The sequence below is a fragment of the Thunnus maccoyii genome, chromosome 11 (genome assembly GCF_910596095.1).
Source record: "Thunnus maccoyii chromosome 11, fThuMac1.1, whole genome shotgun sequence".
Classification (NCBI taxonomy): domain Eukaryota; kingdom Metazoa; phylum Chordata; class Actinopteri; order Scombriformes; family Scombridae; genus Thunnus; species Thunnus maccoyii.
Genome location: NC_056543.1, coordinates 1566176 through 1586395, shown reverse-complemented (window position 1 = coordinate 1586395; position 20220 = coordinate 1566176). Strand labels below are relative to the sequence as shown.

The 20220-nt window shown below is 37.2% G+C and overlaps 1 protein-coding gene across 1 annotated transcript in view; it reads left to right on the top strand.

Moving 5' to 3' along the window:
• Positions 1-7180: 7180 nt before the first annotated feature.
• Positions 7181-20220, top strand: part of mylka (myosin, light chain kinase a) — a 79538-nt gene continuing 66498 nt past the window's right edge. Inside the window, exons 1-8 of the mRNA XM_042427271.1 lie at positions 7181-7410; positions 10726-10933; positions 13400-13445; positions 15866-16031; positions 17637-17802; positions 17917-17938; positions 18729-18945; positions 19906-19985. Coding sequence (XP_042283205.1) covers positions 7228-7410; positions 10726-10933; positions 13400-13445; positions 15866-16031; positions 17637-17802; positions 17917-17938; positions 18729-18945; positions 19906-19985 — 1088 coding nt within the window. The 5' untranslated portion in view covers positions 7181-7227. The remainder of the gene's footprint in view (positions 7411-10725; positions 10934-13399; positions 13446-15865; positions 16032-17636; positions 17803-17916; positions 17939-18728; positions 18946-19905; positions 19986-20220) is intronic.

Genomic DNA, 20220 nt, shown 5'->3' with positions numbered 1-20220 from the left:
AAACACCACAGATAGTGCACATTAAAAAAGCCTCGTTCACGACTACCACACACTGTGTTTGATGCGATGCTAACGTTAGCTAAGATAATGTTACTTATGTCAAACACATTTGTTAGTCCTCATCCTGAAAGCCTTTTCTCTTGTAATGTTAAAAGTGAAACGTGCTGATGTGTGTAAACTGAGCAGCTAAACAGAATAAAGTACTTGAAGCAGTGGAATAAAGCAGCTCTGCACTGCAGCACGAGAACAATCTTCCTTTATTTCCACGTCTTCTACATGGATGATGACTTTACCCGGGACCTGTTACAGGGTCGTGGAAAACTCATGGACAAGTAGAGAAATGGTACAATGTCCTGAAAAACACTCTGTGGTCTTTTCCTTTCGCTGAGAGTGAACTGACAAATATCCACAACAGCTGGCAGCTGAAATTCAGGCTCAGGGATCAAATAAGGTTAAAGTGGCGGTGTGAGAGCGTCTGACTGTACCCCGAATCACAACAGGTTGATGAAGAGAAATGTGAGTGAACTGATCCTTAAAGGATCTTAAACCAACAGTCAGGAGCCCAAATGACCATGAAAGCTGTTTTTCTTGCTGTAATCATTCCTCCTGTTCATACTGACCATTAGAAGATCCCTTCATAATGACCTTACAATGGAAGTGATGGAGGACAAAATCCACAGTCCTCCTTCTGTGCAAACATGTATTTAAAAGTTAATCTGAAGCTAATATGAAGCTTCAGCGTCCAAATGAGTCAAATCAAGTAGATATCTTTCAACGTTACAGTCTTTTTAGTGCCAAAGTTCCTCTTTTTGTTACTATACTTCCACCTGCAGCTCAACAGGGAAACACTGTCCGAGGAAACACAAAGAGGGAATTTGATGCTAAAAAGACTGTAAATGTGTCAGATATCCACTTGATATGACTAACTCAGACTGATGAAGCTGAATAGAAGCTTCACACAGACTTTTAAATGCATTGAAAGCACATTTGAAGGATCTTTTAATATCCAGTATGAGGAGGAGGAATGATTACAGCGAGGAAAACCTCTTTCACTGTTACTATGGACACCTGACTGCTGGTTTAAGACACACTGGAGAAACTAAACCGTCCTTTAAAGGAGACTTCCCCGCAAAGAAACTTGTTAGTCTGAGGCGTGATCCCCATCAAAATGTCCTGGAAAATGATTTCTTGAAAAGAGTGGACGCTCTGTGTTAGCCTGTTAGCATGATATCCTGTATGTAAACATCATAGTGCAGATTTAAATAGTTCAGCTGGAAACATTTCTGTAAAATCCCTGTTTACCAGCTAGAAACGAGAGGCTGCTTTTGTTTACTTCTGTCTGGAATCAAAGACTGCCCTCCCAGTCCCCCCCTCAAAAAATGACTGAATTTTGATGGTAAATCTGTCACTGTCGCTGTTGTAAACTGTTTATGTGAGAGAACAAAAGAACAGAAAGCCTGGCAGTCATAGAAGCAATAACTAACAGTCATTAACACGAGTACAATTTGTTCAAATAAAGTTAAATTAGAACTCAAAACTTTATTGGAGTTTGTTCTTCCAGCTATGTGTTTTACACCATAATGCTTCTTTACATTCAGCAGCAGAAGGATGATGAGTTGGCGTTTTCTCTCACTGATACCGAGTCAGTTTCTACATCTGTGTTAACAACTGAACTGCTGACTACACACATTCACTCCAGAGTGTGTGTCACTGCTCTGGTATCTGTGTTGGCATGGTTACAAGGCTGCCCCTGTTATCTGTGTGAGAACAGGTGAATATCGGCAGGAAACCGTTTGCTCCATTGATCTTCTTATCAGCCGCTCAGAAATGGAAAGGTCACATGATGGGAAGAAATTCTTCTGTCGGTTTCCTGCTTCACTGCTTCAACACCCGCTGTGTTTGAAATAAATGGTTATTATTTACTTTTGGGGAATGTTAGAGACCCGAACAGCAAGTCACAGGATGCACAGGAGGGTTTTTTGTGGTTTTTCATGCGGGTTGGGTTTTCATTTACCCCCCCAAAAAAATGCAGAAAGAACAAACAAATCAAGATTAATGAGTGAATTAGGTCTCATCAGAGACAAAACTGCCCTCACTAATGACACATGAGGGGAACAAACTATATACAAACCATGGTAACCAGATGAACTACAAATAAACAACACAGAGACTGTTTGTTTCTAACTCAATATTAACTATCATCAAACAGCTGAATCTGTCAAAAATACTAATAATGTCCTGCAAAATCAAATTGTTTGATTGGTTATTTCATTATGAAAATTGTAACTGAATACAAACCTAATTAGGATCGAAGGTGATTGGAAATTAAAATGAGAGAAAACAAACACACACATACATTAACACATAATCATAAATTATATTAAACACAAAGCAGTTTATATACAGCAAGGTGGACACATTAGTCCTTTAAGAGCAAATCTTATAGGAAGGTACAGAAGATGAACTTTTTCACTCTTATCGTTCCAAACAAAACACATTTTCATACTAATCGGCCAAAGATGAAGAGCGTGTTACTCTAAGAATGCCTATAAGAGGATCAGGCTTTTCCAGTATGTGAACAGTTTACTGATCGAACACTTCATCAAACACAAAGAGGTGAAACATCAGGAATAACAGAGTCCGTGTAAAGACTGAACCATCATCTATCCCAGATCTTTTAGTTCTACATTCAGCTCGTCCGCCCACGTCTGTTTAAGTCCTGATGTGTTAAACAGAACTCTGCTATGTTGGATCTGATAAAAAAAAAAAAGAAAAAAGAAGGAAAACCGCCCTGCGAGTAACAGGATAAACTTTATCTGTTGCCTCCGGGGACTCGTGCTCGTCCAACATTTCAAAGTGAGGCACATGCTTCCTGACAGAGTCTCCAGTATGTAAATATCTGGAAAAACTTGATGTGGGAACATTATAAACAGCTTGTAACTGTGCAAATGAGCCAAAGCTCCCATCAGTATATAGGTCACCTGTATGACACAAACCTCTCTGCTTAGTTTAGAGTTAATTAAACCTAAAATTTCTAGTTTTTATTTCTCATATTTAACGGTTCCTCTGACTCTTTTCACTTGAAATGATGAGTTGAATTTAAAGAGTTGACTCATTGATTTAAGTTTATAAAGAAACATGATCAGCATGTCAGCATATTTCCCAGCATGCATTGCTTAAAAACTTCTTTTTTTGTAGTTTGAAGAAAACATACATGATGGAAACTGTCTGTGCTCCGTTTCTAACAGAAGTTCAGGTACTTTGGAAGCAGAGGAACTAATCCTCCTGTTTGTGGAACCAGATGGATCCTGCTGAGGAATATAAAAGTGACGAGACACAGTTTTAACACATGAGGAAACTTCTTTGTATTTGCTGCTGATGAGTTCGTTGTGAAGAATGAATGAGAAGCAGAAACGCAGCGAGCGTCTGTCTCCTCACTAAATCATCTGCTGAGCCTTTGATGGTTATTTAACCACCGTGAAACAATCAGGAAATAACGTTTGATTTCCCTCATTCAGCTGCTCGCTCTCTTCATTCACTCTCTAGCTCTCTCTCTCTCTCTCTCTTTTTTAAAATGAGTCGGGAAGCCGACAGCAAAGCCTAACTTTACTTTTAACATTAGTAAACAAAGAGAAATGTCTTCCTGTTTGACCAATCAGCAACAATCATCCCTGCAAACCCCACCCCCAAAGATCCTGCACTTTTAAAAAGTAACCCCCCCCCCCCCCCCCCAGCAGGGACTTTTGGACTTTTTTGGGGGGTAAAACAATCTCTCTGGAGCTTCATTCAGACCCTGGTTCCTGGTGATGGTTCCTGATGATGGTTCCTGGTGATGGTTCCTGATGATGGTTCCTGGTGATGAAGAAGCTCTCTGACAGCAGACTGAACTGAGCAACAGCAGCAACTAAAGCTGCAAGTTCATTGTGTCACATGACAAACTGTCTCTTTAAATTAAGAAATATTAACAAATCTAAATCCACCAAACGAGGAGAACATGCAGTATTTAGTCAACGTTAATGTTAGAAGAACTATTTGTGTTTGATGACTTAACATCAGTCACATACAAACACTGCACGAAGTACAATCGAACTCAAGCTGACAGTAAAACACACATCCAGGAGTTGGTTTAATTTAGCTTTTATTTTGAAAGGCTTCTGTCTGATAACATTTTTCAAGAATCAGATCAGATATTTCATATTTATCTTTCATCTCTTATCAGTGCCATGAAGAAGAACAGATTCATTGTTCATATTATGTGATAAACGTCTGTGGAGGTTCTGCTAGAACTGAGTGTTTGGATATTAATGATAATATTCACACTGATTCCAACATGTCATAAACTTCAACTTCTTCTTGTCTGCAGATTGTTGTCGCTTCTTAAACCTGCAAACTAAAAATTTACCCAACAGCAATCTGATACACAACAAACTTTCAGCTAAAAACTGTCACAGATTTATTGTTTCTTGTACAAAAGATTCAAAAGTTATTAACAATAATAATAGAAAAAAAAACAATGACATGTAAGTTTAAAAAGAGTAGATTATAACAAGCTTTAATTTGGGTAAATAATAAAAACATAACAGTAAAACTGAGTCAGAACAACATTAACAGTATTTTAACTTTTAACACAGTGATGTTTTATTTTGATATAATCTGTTTAGAGTACAATGAGGGTGTCTGTTATTCTGACAAATAAGAGAGAATATGCTGTCGATCCGTTTTGATAACTAGAATGTCAAAACTTTGAACTTTAATATCTCAAAACCAGTCAGAGTGCAGAGAGAAGCTGATTCCCATCAGCCTCAGCTGTCTTTACTGCTAATTAGCAAATGTTAACATGCTAAGCTAAGATGATGAACAGGCTAAATATGTGACTCTCGGCCAAAATGTCGGATAAAGATGGGTTTTTATTTTGGAGGCGTCTCTCAGGAGAAACACATTGATGTATTTGAATGGAGGAATGTGCCACGTGGTGTTGTGGCGGAGCGGGGGATCGATGTGACACGGCTGTTTTTATATAAAGAGAAATGTGTCTGGAAATAATCAAGACAATCAAAGGATTACTGACATAAACACACACTGAGCAGTTTCTGGTTTAAATCTCCAGCTCTGACTAGTGGACTTAATAGGAAGCAAAGGTTGACATTTAGATTAAAAAAAATGTCATTTAAAAACAAAAAAAAGTCAGAGTGTAGGGCTTTAAAGCCATGTAAGGCAGCTGGAGAATGTGTCGGTGTTAGCAGCGTGTTTGAACTGTGACGGCAGGAACACTAACAGCAGGCTGCTTGTTTGTTCTGAAAACACTGAGCTGCTGTTTCACACAGATAAACGCCGTTCGGTCATCGAACAAACTTCCAACCAACACAACATGAACTCCCAACAGTCTGATGGAGCGTTGGCACTGAGCACGCTTTATCAGTCCACTCACAAAACCTGTGCATGATATTTGTTATCATGCTTCTTTTGCATATGTGGAACATGTCGTCGACAGATGAAAATTAGCCTTTTAGGCTAACTCTGGCTCACTGTTCCTAATAGATAAATTAATAAAAAACTGAAATAAAGTTGTTTATTCAGAACTGAGGCCTGCCCCTCTTCTAGTGTCTGAAAAGTTTAAAAGAGATATTCTGCATTTTGTGGTTTTCTGTTATTTATATCCTGTTGTGATGTCGGTTGCTGCCTGCAAGTCAAAACTCAGGGCTTCAGACTGTTAGTGCTGGGGGGGGTCTGTAGTGATTGAAGCACTGACAGATGTCAGTTTGTATGTAGACGAAGGAGACAAGTTCCTGTAGTGACACCTCACTTCTTAAATCAGTGTAACACAGTGCATCTAAAGAATTTCACTGTTGAAGCACTTTTGCTAAGAAATCTGTCTGAGATCCTGTAGAAGAAACATGAAGCCTGATAAGATGGACGTTATTCTTCCACTCCACTACATCTCAGAGGGAAATATTGTACTTTCTACTCCACTACATTTATTTGACAGCTTTAGTTACTTTTCAGATGAAGATTTGACACAATGGATAATATAACAAGCTTTTAAAATACAACACATTGTTAAAGATGAAACCAGTGGTTTCCAACCTTTTTGGCTTTTGACGTCTTACAAAAAGCAGTGTGTAGTCGGGGTCACATTTCACATGTCTATGAGTTGTTAACAGCTCCACCAAATAGTGATTTTTCCCTCTAAACTTCTCACATGCTTTCATTTTCAATAAATGTTCAAATGATCCAATATTTCAGCAAAAATCAAAGATTAGAGAAAAAGTCCAAAAACTGAAAACAGATTTGTGTATCAGAACTTTGTTTTTTCTTCTTTCCTCTCCCATTAATCATCTCACCACCCCTCAGATTTATCTGCTGACCCTTTGGAGGGGCCCGACCCCTAGGTTGGGAACCACTGGACTAAACTAGCTAACTGTATATAAAGTAGTGTAAACTAGCTCCACCTCCAGCAGCTACAACAGTAACATGCTGCTCTAACACTGATGCTTCACTATTAATAAATTAAGTATTAAATGACAAATTTATCAATTAAAACGATAAGAATTTAACAAATTAAATGGTTTTAATGTAGACAGAAACTTCACCTAACATACATTTGACTCAAAGAAATTAATATTAAGTTCACAAAAAACCCAAAGAAAAGCAGGTTGGTTGTTAAATGTTGGGGACAGTTGACTGGTGTCTCTAAGATGATAATACTTCTGTATTTCTGTACTAAGATTTTGAATTTTTACTTGAATTAGAGTATTTTTTACAGTGTTGTACTGCTGAGATCCTGAAACACAAAGACGTTTAACAGATTGAACTTAAATGACTTGAGTTGATTTGTTCTCCTTATAAGGTCGTATATATGTGGAGCCGGTCACATGTTGGCGTGTTCGCTGATCACACATGATGTTTTTATCTTCATGCTTCATATCTGTTCATCCCTCACAACACACACACACACACACACACACAGTTACGTCTTAATATTTGTGTTCATATTATTCTCATTGTTTTGCAGTTTTGTAGAATTAACGAACATAAATGTCTTTGTTTTTAAATTAATGATCACTTGTTATATATCAAAAACAACATTCAAATAAAGTGTAGTTTATATTGTGTAATATTATTTTAAATACTAATAAATTAATATTATTTATCAGTATTTAACTGCAGTTACATGACGAGTATATTTTAGATGTTGTCGGTGTTTTCTGATATTATTTTGACACTAGTATGTTTTTTCTCTCTGACAGCAGGATGAGTGACGTCCGGTTTGCTTCAGCTTCCTCCACCGTCACCAAGATAGCTGGCCTGTCACCAGGATGCAGTTCCCGTGGCAACGAGCCTCCAGCCTTCATTCTGCCTCCCCGCAACGCCCGGGTCACCCTGGGAGTAGACGCCCGACTGGAGGGGAAGGTGGGATGCTGCTGATTTAATGTTGTCATGACTTTATCTGCCGCTGCTTTGAGCTCTAACATCACCGCTGCCTTTGCTAAGCTAACGTTTGGTGCGGTTCAGGAGGACTCCTGGTGATGATGGTCCCAGCTAGAGGAAAGGTCATGTGATCGTAACAGATCCACAGAGGTCACCCTCTGGGCAGCAGAAGAAAATACTAAATATGAGTTCAAATGTTTTGTCAAAACAGTATCAATCAATCAAACGTTATTTGTACAGCGCCTTTCATGCAGGTTAGTGCAATACAATGTGCTTCACAGATGACTGAGAAGCCGATAATGAGTTAATGTAGACAGTAAACAGTAAAACAATTTGAGACTAGTGCACATGAGAAATAAAACATTATGAAAATGTGATAAAAGGAGCGACCCAGTACCTGAATGGTTACTGTGCACATAACATCCCTGGTTCCAGTCCAGCAAGGGAGCTTTTTGCACATTACACCCATCTCTCTCTCTCCTGTTTCCTGTTGGCATCTTCACCAGTAACGGACCAATGGAGGCAAAAATCATTTAAAAAAAAAAGAAAATGTAATAAAATAAGACAGATTTATTATTATTGTTATGAATAATTATGAAATGAGAGAGGAGAGGAGGAAACCAGAGAGGAAAGGAGAGGAGGAGAGGAGCATGTGAGAAGAGAGGGATTAACGTTTCCTCAGTCTTGTGATCGGCTGCATCCTGTTGTGAAGTCGTCAACCTGACTGAGTTCACTGATGAAGTTATTTTGTCTCTGAAGTCATTGTTTGGTTTATTTGGTGTTTTAACGTCTTTCTGCTCCATTTGTTGGTGAAAGCTTTAACCTCCATCTTGAGCTTTCATTTTGCTTCATTACTCATTTTTTTCTGTTGGTTTTTGGAATCTACAACTGGTTTACCAGTTTCAGACCAAATAACTCATCTACTCACCTTCACACGTTTAAAACACAAACTTTTTACGCTAATGTTACTTTATTCTTTTCATGCTAATGTTACTTTATGATTACTTTATTGTTTTCATGCTAACGTTACTTTATTCTTTTCATGCTAACGTTACTTCATTGTTTTCAAGCTAAGGTTACTTTATTGTTACTTTATTGTTTTCAATCTAACGTTACTTTATTGTTTTCATGCTAATGTTACTTCATTGTTTTCATGCTAATGTTACTTTATTGTTTTCAATCTAACGTTACTTTATTGTTTTCAAGCTAATGTTACTTTATTGTTACTTTATTGTTTTCATGCTAATGTTACTTTATTGTTTTCATGCTAACATTACTTTATTGTTTTCATGCTAATGTTACTTTATTGTTTTCATGCTAACGTTACTTTATTGTTTTCATGCTAACGTTACTTCATTGTTTTCATGCTAACGGTACTTTATTGTTTTCATGCTAATGTTACTTCATTGTTTTCATGCTAATGTTACTTTATTGTTTTCATGCTAACGTTACTTCATTGTTTTCATGCTAATGTTACTTTATTGTTTCCATGCTAATGTTACGTTACTGTTTTCATGCTAATACTACTTCATTGTTTTCATGCTAACATTACTTTATTGTGTTCAATCTAACCTTACTTTATTGTTTTCATGCTAATGTTACTTTATTGTTTTCATGCTAATGTTATGTTACTGTTTTCATGCTAATACTACTTCATTGTTTTCATGCTAACATTACTTTATTGTTTTCAATCTAACGTTACTTTATTGTTTTCATGCTAACGTTACTTTATTGTTTTCATGCTAATGTTACGTTACTGTTTTCATGCTAATGTTACGTTACTGTTTTCATGCTAATACTACTTCATTGTTTTCATGCTAACATTACTTTATTGTTTTCATGCTAACGTTACTTTATTGTTTTCATGCTAATGTTACTTTCTTGTTTTCATATTCATGTTACTTTATTGTTTTGCTTGTCAGTGTCCCACATTACAATAATTCACCTGCTGAAAATGTCCACAAGCTATCAGGACATTGTGGTGATGTGTTTTGCTGCATCCTTGACTGTTTGTAAACAGGAAATCCATCTATAGGAAAGGGCATGAGGAGGCAGAGGAGAGAAAAAAGGAGGTATACAAGGAAATAACTTATATAGGAGGAGGTAGAGAAGAAAAAGAAAAGGAGACAGAAAAGGATGCAAGGAGGAAAGTTGTATTTATTGGGACCATGTACAGTGTTAAATATAAATGTTAACATTTGATGTACCGCACCAGAGTCAGGAGGTATTGAAGGAAAGTAGGAAGCATGTTAAGGGAAGAAAAATGCATCTTGATCTCATGACTCAGTGGGGCGTTCAGGTTCTGTGTGTCCAGAATTCCATGGCACCTGAATGCAGCATCAGTCCACAGCTAGAGAAGACAAGGAGATTAATTGAGCTGCAAGGCCTCATGGGAATTGTGGTTGAAACCATCAAACAGTTGAGACATCTGCCCGCCACATGCTGCACACACACACACACACACACACACACACACACACACACACACACACACACACATACACACACACACACACACGCTAAAGATGCTGATGTCAGCCACTTTTACAAGCAAAATATCTCCAGGCGTTAGAGACATTTATTGTGTTAGTTGCAAAGTAACTTTTCACAATAAGCAGTATTATGGAAAGATTGTAAGTTTTTATTTCAGTGTATCTTTTTGTGACTTATCATAATTAATTAAATGATGATCACTGCAGTGAAATTAAGTTTAAAGGCAGAGTTTGCTTAAAGGTGAACTCTGCACGTGTTTCTCGGTGTTCTCTGTGTAAAAAGTCACATAAAGCCTTTTGATGATGTCACTGATGATGTCACTTGAGCCAGTGTCAGTTGCAGCTGAAGACTACAAGTTTGAAAAGTAAAAATAAATCTTTGAGTGTGGCGTTAGAAAGAAGTGAGATTAGCAGGCGTCTGTAGCTCCTCATCTCTGCTGGAGGCTCGCAGCATTAAAGAAAGTTGTGTTAGCATTAAATACTAATTAGAAAGTATAATGTTAAATAAGTAACGTTAGCATTAAAAAGTAACATAAGTGTTAAGAAGTAACATTAGAGTTTAAAAAGCATCTTTAGTTAATTAATAGCTAACATTAGCATAGCTAGTTAGTAGCTAACATTAGCATTAGCAAGATGTGGGAAAAAATTTAGTAGGATTCAAATTAAAAAGAAACTGAAGCATTAAAAATGTAATGTTTGAGTTAAAAAAATTACATTAACATGAAAAAGTTAAACGAGATGTTGACATGTTAGTTTTGTGTCTTAGTCTGGTAGTCTGGACTAACATCACTTCTCTGTCTTTCAGGTTCGAGGTCATCCTGAGCCCCAGATCACATGGTACAGGGAGGGCAGGGCTATGATTGGTGGAGAGCGCTGTGTCATGGAGAGAGGTGGGCGGGGCACCTTCAGCCTGGTGGTTGGCGGGGTCAGAGAGGAAGACCTGGGCCGTTACACCTGTCAGGCCACCAATCCGGCCGGGAGCCGCCAGGTTACCGTGGAGATCCTTCTGGAAGGTTTGCATCCTATAATAATACTACTACTATTACTACTATTGCTACTACTAATAATACTACTAATGATACCACTATCAGTAAAAAGACTGTAAATGTGTCAGATATCCACTTGATATGACTGCTCTCTGACTGCTGAAGCCTCATATAAGCTTCATTTGACCATCTGGACCAACCAGCAGCTGCCATGTTTTGACCGTAAAGTACCACCATTAGATGCTCCAACTGACTCCCATTCAAAAAGCCTCGACTGCTTTCTAGAAATACTAAGTCAGTGATTGTTTTCAATGAGTCATTATGGTCTTAGTCTCTAATTTCAGGCCCTTTAATAATGTGTTGGTGGTCATTTTGGAAAATATTGCTCCATTAATAAGATTTGAAGACGCTGCCGTGTGGGTCTTGATTGATAGCTGTGATTGACAGTTGGCTCTGGGTCTCACACTGAGTCGGAATATTGTGGCAATATTTCACTAAGTTTAATGTGACTTGGGTCTGAGGTAGTGTGGCGTGTTTCGGGAGAGCGAAAGGCAACACACGCACTCCTTATTTGGAAGATAGCACCAAACATAAGCAGCAGCTCTGGACTTCAAACCTGCTCCAATAAAACCAAAGAGTGACGTCGCACCTTGTGACGTCCATCCTGAGCCGTAAAGTATACCCCCGCAGCCCCCCCCCCATTTAAAATAAAATAAAAACTTTACTGGTCCATATTTGTTTGATACGTCAGGGATTTCTGGTCCAATTAATACATTAGGCAGGAAATTCATCGGCACCACTGTCAGAGACACTTAGACAATGAAAGGAAAATATCAAAGCGGTGCCCAAAAACAGCACAACAAAGAAAAATCTGCAGAATTTTCTGCCGAACTTACGAAAATCACGACTATATTTGTAACGATAAATCCTGTCAGACGTGAAGAAGGATGCAGTCTGTTAACAGGCTGATGAACAGTTATTAAACAGCCTTATTGTGTGAAGTTAGTTCGCCTGTATGTTATGCTGAGAATAATATAATGTTATAAGGCTTTCATATAGCCCACATACAGAGAGAAATATAGCTACTGCCACACAAGTGTCATAAATACATGATCGGCTATTTTATAAATAAAAACACAAGCTGTAATAAAAATGTTAACAGAATGTTATAAATTCAGCTTCAGCAGCAGGACAGGGTTATAAAAGGGAAAAGCTTGTTCTTTCCTCACAGTACAGTTCTGTAAGTAGTATTGAGTGTTTGATTATTATATCGACAACGTAGAAAAAAACAAACATCAAGGGCCCGCACGGTTACGTTACAGCACTGCGTCCATCTTTATATACAGGCTGTGCTGCAAACCCCGCCCCCAAAGTAACCCCCCCCCCCTCCTCCGCCCCCCTTCAGCAGGGGTCTCCCTGGAGCTTCATTTAGATCCTGGTTTCCTCTGGTGGAAACGCAGGTAGCACGGAGCTGGATCTGCATTAAAAGCAGATGAAGTGTCCAGGAGAGGAGCTGTGGCATGTGTTTCAGGTTTGTGGAGGTGTTTGGAGAGAAGATGCTCCTTACAGTGTTAACTCTGACTCCATTAATCCTGCAGTTTCCAAACATGACCTCAGTGATATTCCTCATAAAACCTTCTTCTCCATGCGTGTGTTCAGCCATGGTTCAGTGCAGCGAGCTGGCCCAGAGGTTCACGGTTTAGTGCGTCGTAAACAGCTCAACAGGAGCTTCCTGTTTGCTAAACACAACCAGACTGAGCTGGTATCTTCCCCCCATGTAACACTTCTGCTCCTGCAGCAGCTTCCTTCAGTCACAGTCGACACTTTCTGGTTGTTGTAGTGATGTGAATTTGGGAAAGAGGATGTTTGTTTTAGCCTTCAGATGGAGCTGATGACCAGGAAGCGTCTAGACATGAATCCAATAATACGGAACGAACTGTAGAGCTGCAACAATTAGTCGATAAATCAATTAATTGGCAACTAAATTAAATTCACAATCAACAACTATTTTGATAATCGCTTGGAGTCATTTTTTTAAAGAAGAAAATGTCCAAATTCTCTGACTCCAGCTTCTTCTTTAGTCTCTGTGACAGTAAAACAGAGGACGATGACCTGCATCAAAGGTTCCCAGCAGAAATCCCTTTAAATGCCCTTATTTAATCCTTAATTTATGCCAATATTAACAATAAAGTAATAAATAAAGGTAATAAATCACCTGACTTATTAGAAGTGGATTTCTGAACACAATAGTATCTGAGTGACGCTGAGAGTAAATGTGTCTTTTGTACATGTAATGTTTTATTTCATCTTTGGTTTAATCTATTCATTTATCTCTTTTCTTTACCTATGATCAATATTGGAATAATGTTGTGTGCATTATCCTGCAAATAATAAAGAAAATATAATTATAAGAAAATTAAAGAAAAAAATCCAACTCTGTCCTTTAAGAAGCCAAACTCTTCTTCAGTCTCATGCTTGTTTTTCCACCTGTAGAGACTTCTGGGAAGAAATATGGCCTCCCGTCCTCCATGAAAACAGGGTGAGCTCATCTCTGTTCTTATGTCCTCATTCTCTTGGAAGAAGAAGTACTCAGTACTCCTTTACTTTAGTAAAAGTACCAATACAACAATGTAAAAAATACACATACAAGTAAAAGTCCTGCATGAAAACTCCTACTACAGTAAAAGTACATAAGTATTATGAGCTTGATGTAGTTAAAGTATTGCAGTAAAAGTACATAAGTATTATGAGCTTGATGTAGTTAAAGTATTGCAGTAAAAGTACATAAGTATTATGAGCTTGATGTAGTTAAAGTATTGCAGTAAAAGTACATAAGTATTATGAGCTTGATGTAGTTAAAGTATTGCAGTAAAAGTACATAAGTATTATGAGCTTGATGTAGTTAAAGTATTGCAGTAAAAGTAGTGGTTTGGTCCCTCTGACTGATATATTATTATATATGACATCATTAGATTATTAATAGTGAAGCATCAGTGTTAGAGCAGCATGTTACTGTTGTAGCTGCTGGAGGTGGAGCTAGTTTACACTACTTTATATACAGTTAGCTAGTTCATTAAATGGAAATACTCAAGTAAAGTACAAGTACCTCAAAATTGTACTTAAGCACAGTACTTGAGTAAATGTACTTATTTTCCATCACTGCACATGTCTTTGGTTTTAGTTACATTAATCTCTAAAAGGGCTTCATCATCCTAAAGTGTTTTACTTGTTTTATTAACCGTTGAAGACGGCAGTGCCCTGCAGGTGTTTCTGAGTGTTGGCGAAGGGCTGCTGTAAAGTAGGAGCCCCTACTGATTAAATTACTGCTCGAAGGAAAACTACAGTTTATTACATCTAATCTGGGTAAACTGTTGGTTTCCAACCTGTCAGACTTCTTTTTAGTGATGTCACTGTGTTTCCAGATCTCAGATATTAACTTGGTGAGTACAGTTTTTATTATTGCTGATGGAAATGAAGGGATAAAACTAACAAAATAAGGCCCTAGTTGTTCCTGTGTAGAAATGCAGAAGATCCTCCCAAGTGGACCCAGGTGTTTTGGAAAGTGGTTGGCCCTGACAGTGAGAATGCTATCTGACTCTCTGCTCCAGGAAAAACTGTGGTAACGCTTTACTTTACAGCTCCCTTCATTTTATACTAATATCCTGGAGGTTTTTTTTGGTAATTTGTAGCTATTTGACAGTTAGTATTTCGGACATTTGGTACAAATTATAAGAAAACACTGAAAAAGTGTTGAGATAGTTTCATTTGTAAGAACCCACTCATGATAGGCTATTTGGGTTCATACGTAGATTAATAATTAATACATTTCTTAATAAATTAGACTCTTGACAATTCTTAATCTGACAGGAAATACTTAGTTTTCAGTGTGTAGTTTTGTGCTTTTTCAGTAATTTGCTAAAAGTAGGTGCTAATATGCTGATATGTAGTTTGACACACAAAGCTACACACTGAAAAGTAAGTATTTTATGTCAGTTAAGCGTCAAACAATCTCAGCGAAATGGCTCGTTTCATTATCAGAATTTGACCCATTTGGTCCAGTAACATTTGGAAAGTCTAGAAGAGTCGCATGATTAAATTTTTTATCCACATTCAAGTTCTGTGGTGCGCATGCTCTGACCATAGAGCATGCATTCAGCTCAGTATGCATTCATCTGGCCATTGCGGAAATGTCAAACCAGACACCAGATTTAAACAACTCTGCTATACTGTGAAATACAGAGAGATTTTTCCTAGTGGTGATCGGCTTAATCAGCATTGTGTGAACTCGTTTGCAAAGAGATTGAATGTAACGGACGTTCATTTATATGTAAGAGTTCGGCACTGCAGGTATAAAAGAGTCTAATTTATTGAGAATTTTTGCAAATTTACAACTGTGTATGAGCCCAGATATAAAGAGTTGGGTACTCACCAACTAAATTAACAGAAAGAGTGGTGCAATTTGCTACGAATTATAAGAAAAAAATGTAGAAAAGTTGGTAATATTTGGGTTCCTAGTTGTTAATTTTCAAAAATTCTTAATAAATTAGATTTACGCAATTCTTTAACTGACAGAAAATACTTAATATGTATTAGTATTGGCATATAAGATTCTTTGTCATAAACTCGTTAATGAGCACATTGACAGTATACTTCCAAATAACACAACACTTGCAAAGAAATGTCCTGTGAATGAACAGTTACACAGCAACTAAAAATTGTTGAAAACTTTTGAAAAAACTACATATGAAACTTTTTTTTTCATTTTTCCTATAAATGGTACCAAATTGTTAAATATCTGCAAATTACTCTGAAAATTTCTGGGAAATTATAAAATGAAAGGATCTGTAAAATAAAGCATTACCAAAGCTGTCAGAATACAGCTGATCAGTTTTCTTCCTGTTGTAAATAAATAAATAATGCATCAACAGTGACTCAGAACTCCATTTCCCATGATTCCAGGTGTCGCTCTGCAGTCCCAGCAGTGGAGAACAGGCCCAGTATTTGGGGTGAGAGTCCACCAAAGTTTGTCTCTAAACCGAGCCGAGTGTTTGCCAGACCGGGACAGACCGGAAAATTCTCCGCCAAAACCACAGGACGCCCTCAACCCCAGGTCACATGGTTCAAGGTGGGAGGAGCTAAGCATAGACATTTTTGTGTGTGTGAATAGTATTACGACTGAAGAAATGAGAGGGACATTACAGTCATCAGTATGTTCAAATAAATAATATGAATTCAAAGGTATTAAAGGTTACTTGTGGGGTTCCTCCAGGCTCCGTTTTAGGCCCATTACTGTTTATTTTGTACATAAAGTTTATACGATTTTTGCAGATGATACACATTTATTTTGTTGTGGCAATAATTTGAAACAACTTTTGGATACTGTGGAAAAATAATTTAAATTTATAAAGAGTTGGTTTTGATCTTAATTTTAACTAAATTTAAACAATTCATCATCTTTGGTAACAGAACAAACTACATCAATTTTCTGGGAGTGAAAAACAAATATAAATTATTTGAACTACAACAATTAATTGATTCGACAAAAAATGATATAACTGATTGATTAAAACAATGAATACATCACTTTTGGCTGTCTGAAATTATAATGAGCATTTTTCACACATAGACAAAATGATAAATCGAGAAAATCGCCCAATATACGTTGTAGCCATATAAATTATGTCAAAATCAAAAAGTCAATGTCTGTTGCAGTACTGTACAACATTTTAAAGGATTTCTTCATTATACACTTAGAAAGTATATTTACTCAAGTACAAGTACAAGTTGATACATTAAGTTCATTTTGCTATCAATACTTATGTATTTTTATGAAAGTATTTTAAATTTAAATGATTTTAAATGCTGGACTTTTGCTCACTGACTGTATACAAATATGGACACCATGACAGCTCCTCAAAGGTGAAGCCAAAACATCTGGATCACCCCCTGGTGGCTGGCTGCAGTACAGGTCAAGTCCCCCCCCCTCCTGGTCAGCAGATGGGACATGAGTCAAACCAAAAAAATCAAAATACACATCATGTTTCAGTCGTTTTAGGTCGTTCTTATCATTCTGATGTTTTTTTTCTAATAAGTTATTAGTTATTTGACAATATAAAAAGGGGGTGTGACATCATGATTGACAGCTGTGACAGCCACTCTTAAACGTCTGTCAGCCACCCGAATCTACTGCGCAGACTCCAAATGACGTCACACAAGCAACATGGCCGCTCCTAGAAAGGAGATATTTTGGCTTCGCTTTTGCATAGCAACAGGAAGTGGCCACGTGTCGTCCATATTTATATACAGTCAATGCGTTTACTTGTACTGGAGTATGTTTTCATTGTAGTGTTGCTACTTTTATTTACTGTATGGAAGTTTGAAGGAAAACAAACAAAACTATTGATCAAGAACCAACTAACAAACCGTTTATTGAATTAAAAAAACTAAAATCCAAGTATGAGACCAAAAACTAATTAAAAAAAAATAACACGTTGACATTTGTATAGTGCACATTTTGTCTGATGTTACTTTTAATAGGTTTAATAGGTTAATAGGCTGTGTATGGTATTGACATATGTGTTTTTCTTTTCTTTTATAAAAAAGTACAAAGTATTTACAGACTGAAATTAATTTCAATTAATCATTAATCAGTTTACATCCACGCTGTCCTAACAAATATCAGAACCATGACGACATGTGAGTCATTAATTTGTGATTGTCTCTCTCTCAGGGGGAGGCGGAGCTTCAGTCTTGTGGGCGGATCACTATGTATGAGCGCTCCGGTCTGCACTTCCTGGAGATAAAGGAAGTGTGTCTAGAGGATGTAGGAAGTTACACATGTTCGGTCACCAACAGCGCCGGGACAGCAACCGCCACTGCTGAGCTGAACGTCCAGAGTAAGGCGGCCAATCAGGGTTACTAAAGTCCTCTGATAATGAAACAGACATTATTTAACGGATCAAAGTGTGATAGAGGACTAAATGTTTCTGTCCTGATGTTTCTCCTCACAGGTTCTCCTGAGGACTCCTGCAGGTGAGTCTCTTTTTCAACATGTCGACATAAAACAACTGCAAACGGTTTCGAAGCTCATTTGGTGTCTAAATATTTGATCCAGTTTACGTCTTTTCAACAGAGTTTCCTACCATCGTTACGCTGATGAGACCCAGTTGTCTCTTTTTAGGGGAATCTTTGTGAATCTCAGTTTCTTGGTGTCTGATTTGATTCAAGACTGATTCTTGATTGAATGAATTGGAAAGGAGGCACAACTTTTAGTCTCTTACTCCACAGACTGTGTCTCTAGTCCGCTGAAATGCAATATGAAACATAACTGGCAATTAATTAAATGTATATATCGGTGCCTCCAGGATTTGTTTTTGATTATAGTAGCCAAAATTCTCAAAAAGTGTGATAAAATTTGCAATGTTTTATGTGCTCTTTTTTTTTAGTAAAATTGCAGGAATTGTGAAAAATTGCCAGCAAAGGAAATAATGTGATTTTTTAAAAAACTACTACCAATGAAGAGTCATATGTGATGAATGAAAAGCATGCTGCGTATCACAGAAATGACTATGTTCTGAACATAAGAACCGTGGGCTCAAAGTTATATAAATAAGAAAATACTGTACTTGAGTTCCATTTATCGTATAGACATATATAACAGTGTGTATATATATACATACAGTATGTGTATATACATGTAAATTCAAGTATCTGAATGAGAGGAATTAATTAATATTAATATTGGGTAAATGTCTCCAAGATAGTCCAAAAGAGTCCAAATCGCATCACTGACATCAAGATCCTTAAAAAACTCCTCCTGCAGGACCGTCCGACCAGCTGTGGACACACAAACCAGGGACAAAAACCTAACAGTGGACAACACCGCTCCCAGTGTTTCCAGTGCTTCCAGTGCTCCCACAGACAAGCACCAGCAAAGCCCCCTCCCTCAGCCTGGACAGGGAGCCTCCTGGAGGAGCAGACAGCTCCCTCTGGTGGCCGAGAAGAGGACTGCAGCTGCTCCACCTGCTGGAACAATTCAGGTCTGATTACTGAATATTTAATATTTCATGTAATAAACCATGAAATATATGAAAATATATATAACAAATTGACGGTAAAAAACAGATCATAACTTTTTTTAGATCTGATAACATTCATTTTAATGTAAAATATATTATTTCTTTTAATGTATTCTGTAAAATACACCAGGGGACAGCAATTAGCTTCAGCCAGGAGACAGTTTTTTGTCCTCCAGACGCACTTTTTGGGAACTCACATTTACAATCTTGCTGCTGTTGGTGTGTGACACAACAGAAATCCACACAGAGTATATGTTTTGGAACATTTTTGACATATGGTTCTATTTTTATCAAAGACACGGACTCTGGGAGGAGATTTGTGCTTAAATGTTGAGAACTTTTTAACAGTGTCTGTGATGGTTGAGGCTCCCAGTGTCGCTAAATAATATCAATGATAATAAAATAAAACGTTTGAATGTTTAATAAAAAAATCACTTGTTTTAAACTAGCTGGTAATCACTGAGGACTTTGGAAAAGTTTTGAAACGCGCCTTGAAATTGAACTAGAGAACAAAAAACATCACAGCTTATTATTTTATACCTCTTTTATTTATTATCATCATTATTATTTATTTTATTCATTATTCATATTTATTCATTCCATTAAACATTTTACAGTTTTGTCATAATCTCTTATTTTGTGTAGTATTTTATAATTTTATTTTGATTGTTATTTTTATTGCTTGTATTATCTTTTATTATTTATCTTTTGTTATCTTTTATTGTTTTTTATTTCATTTTTATTTTTTTATTTATTTTTTGGCTTTTTAATTATTTTGGTGTGGTGTATTAGTCTCCAAAACCATATTCACCTTCATATTTGTCAATCAGCGGCAAAGCACTTTGAATTGCATTTGACTTGTATGAAAGGTGCTATATAAATAAAGTTTTATTGATCGATTGATTGATGGTTTGTCTGCAGGTCCAGTCTCTTGTGAGCCCTGCTCCACTTCAGACTGGTCCAGTCCAGCAGACAGCAGGGGCTTCAGACAGCAGCAGCAGGTACAGAAAGAAATCAAACCACTTATAACAGAAACGTCAGATTAGACACAAGATTAGAAGATTCCTTCATACATAATGTATTTACAATGTAAGTGATGAAGGACAAAATCCACAGTCCTCCTTCTGTGCAAAAATGTATTTAAAAGTTTATCTGAAGCTACTTCCACCGCAGGTCAACAGGGAAACACTGTCCGAGGAAACACAAAGACTGTAAATGTGTCAGATATCCACTTGA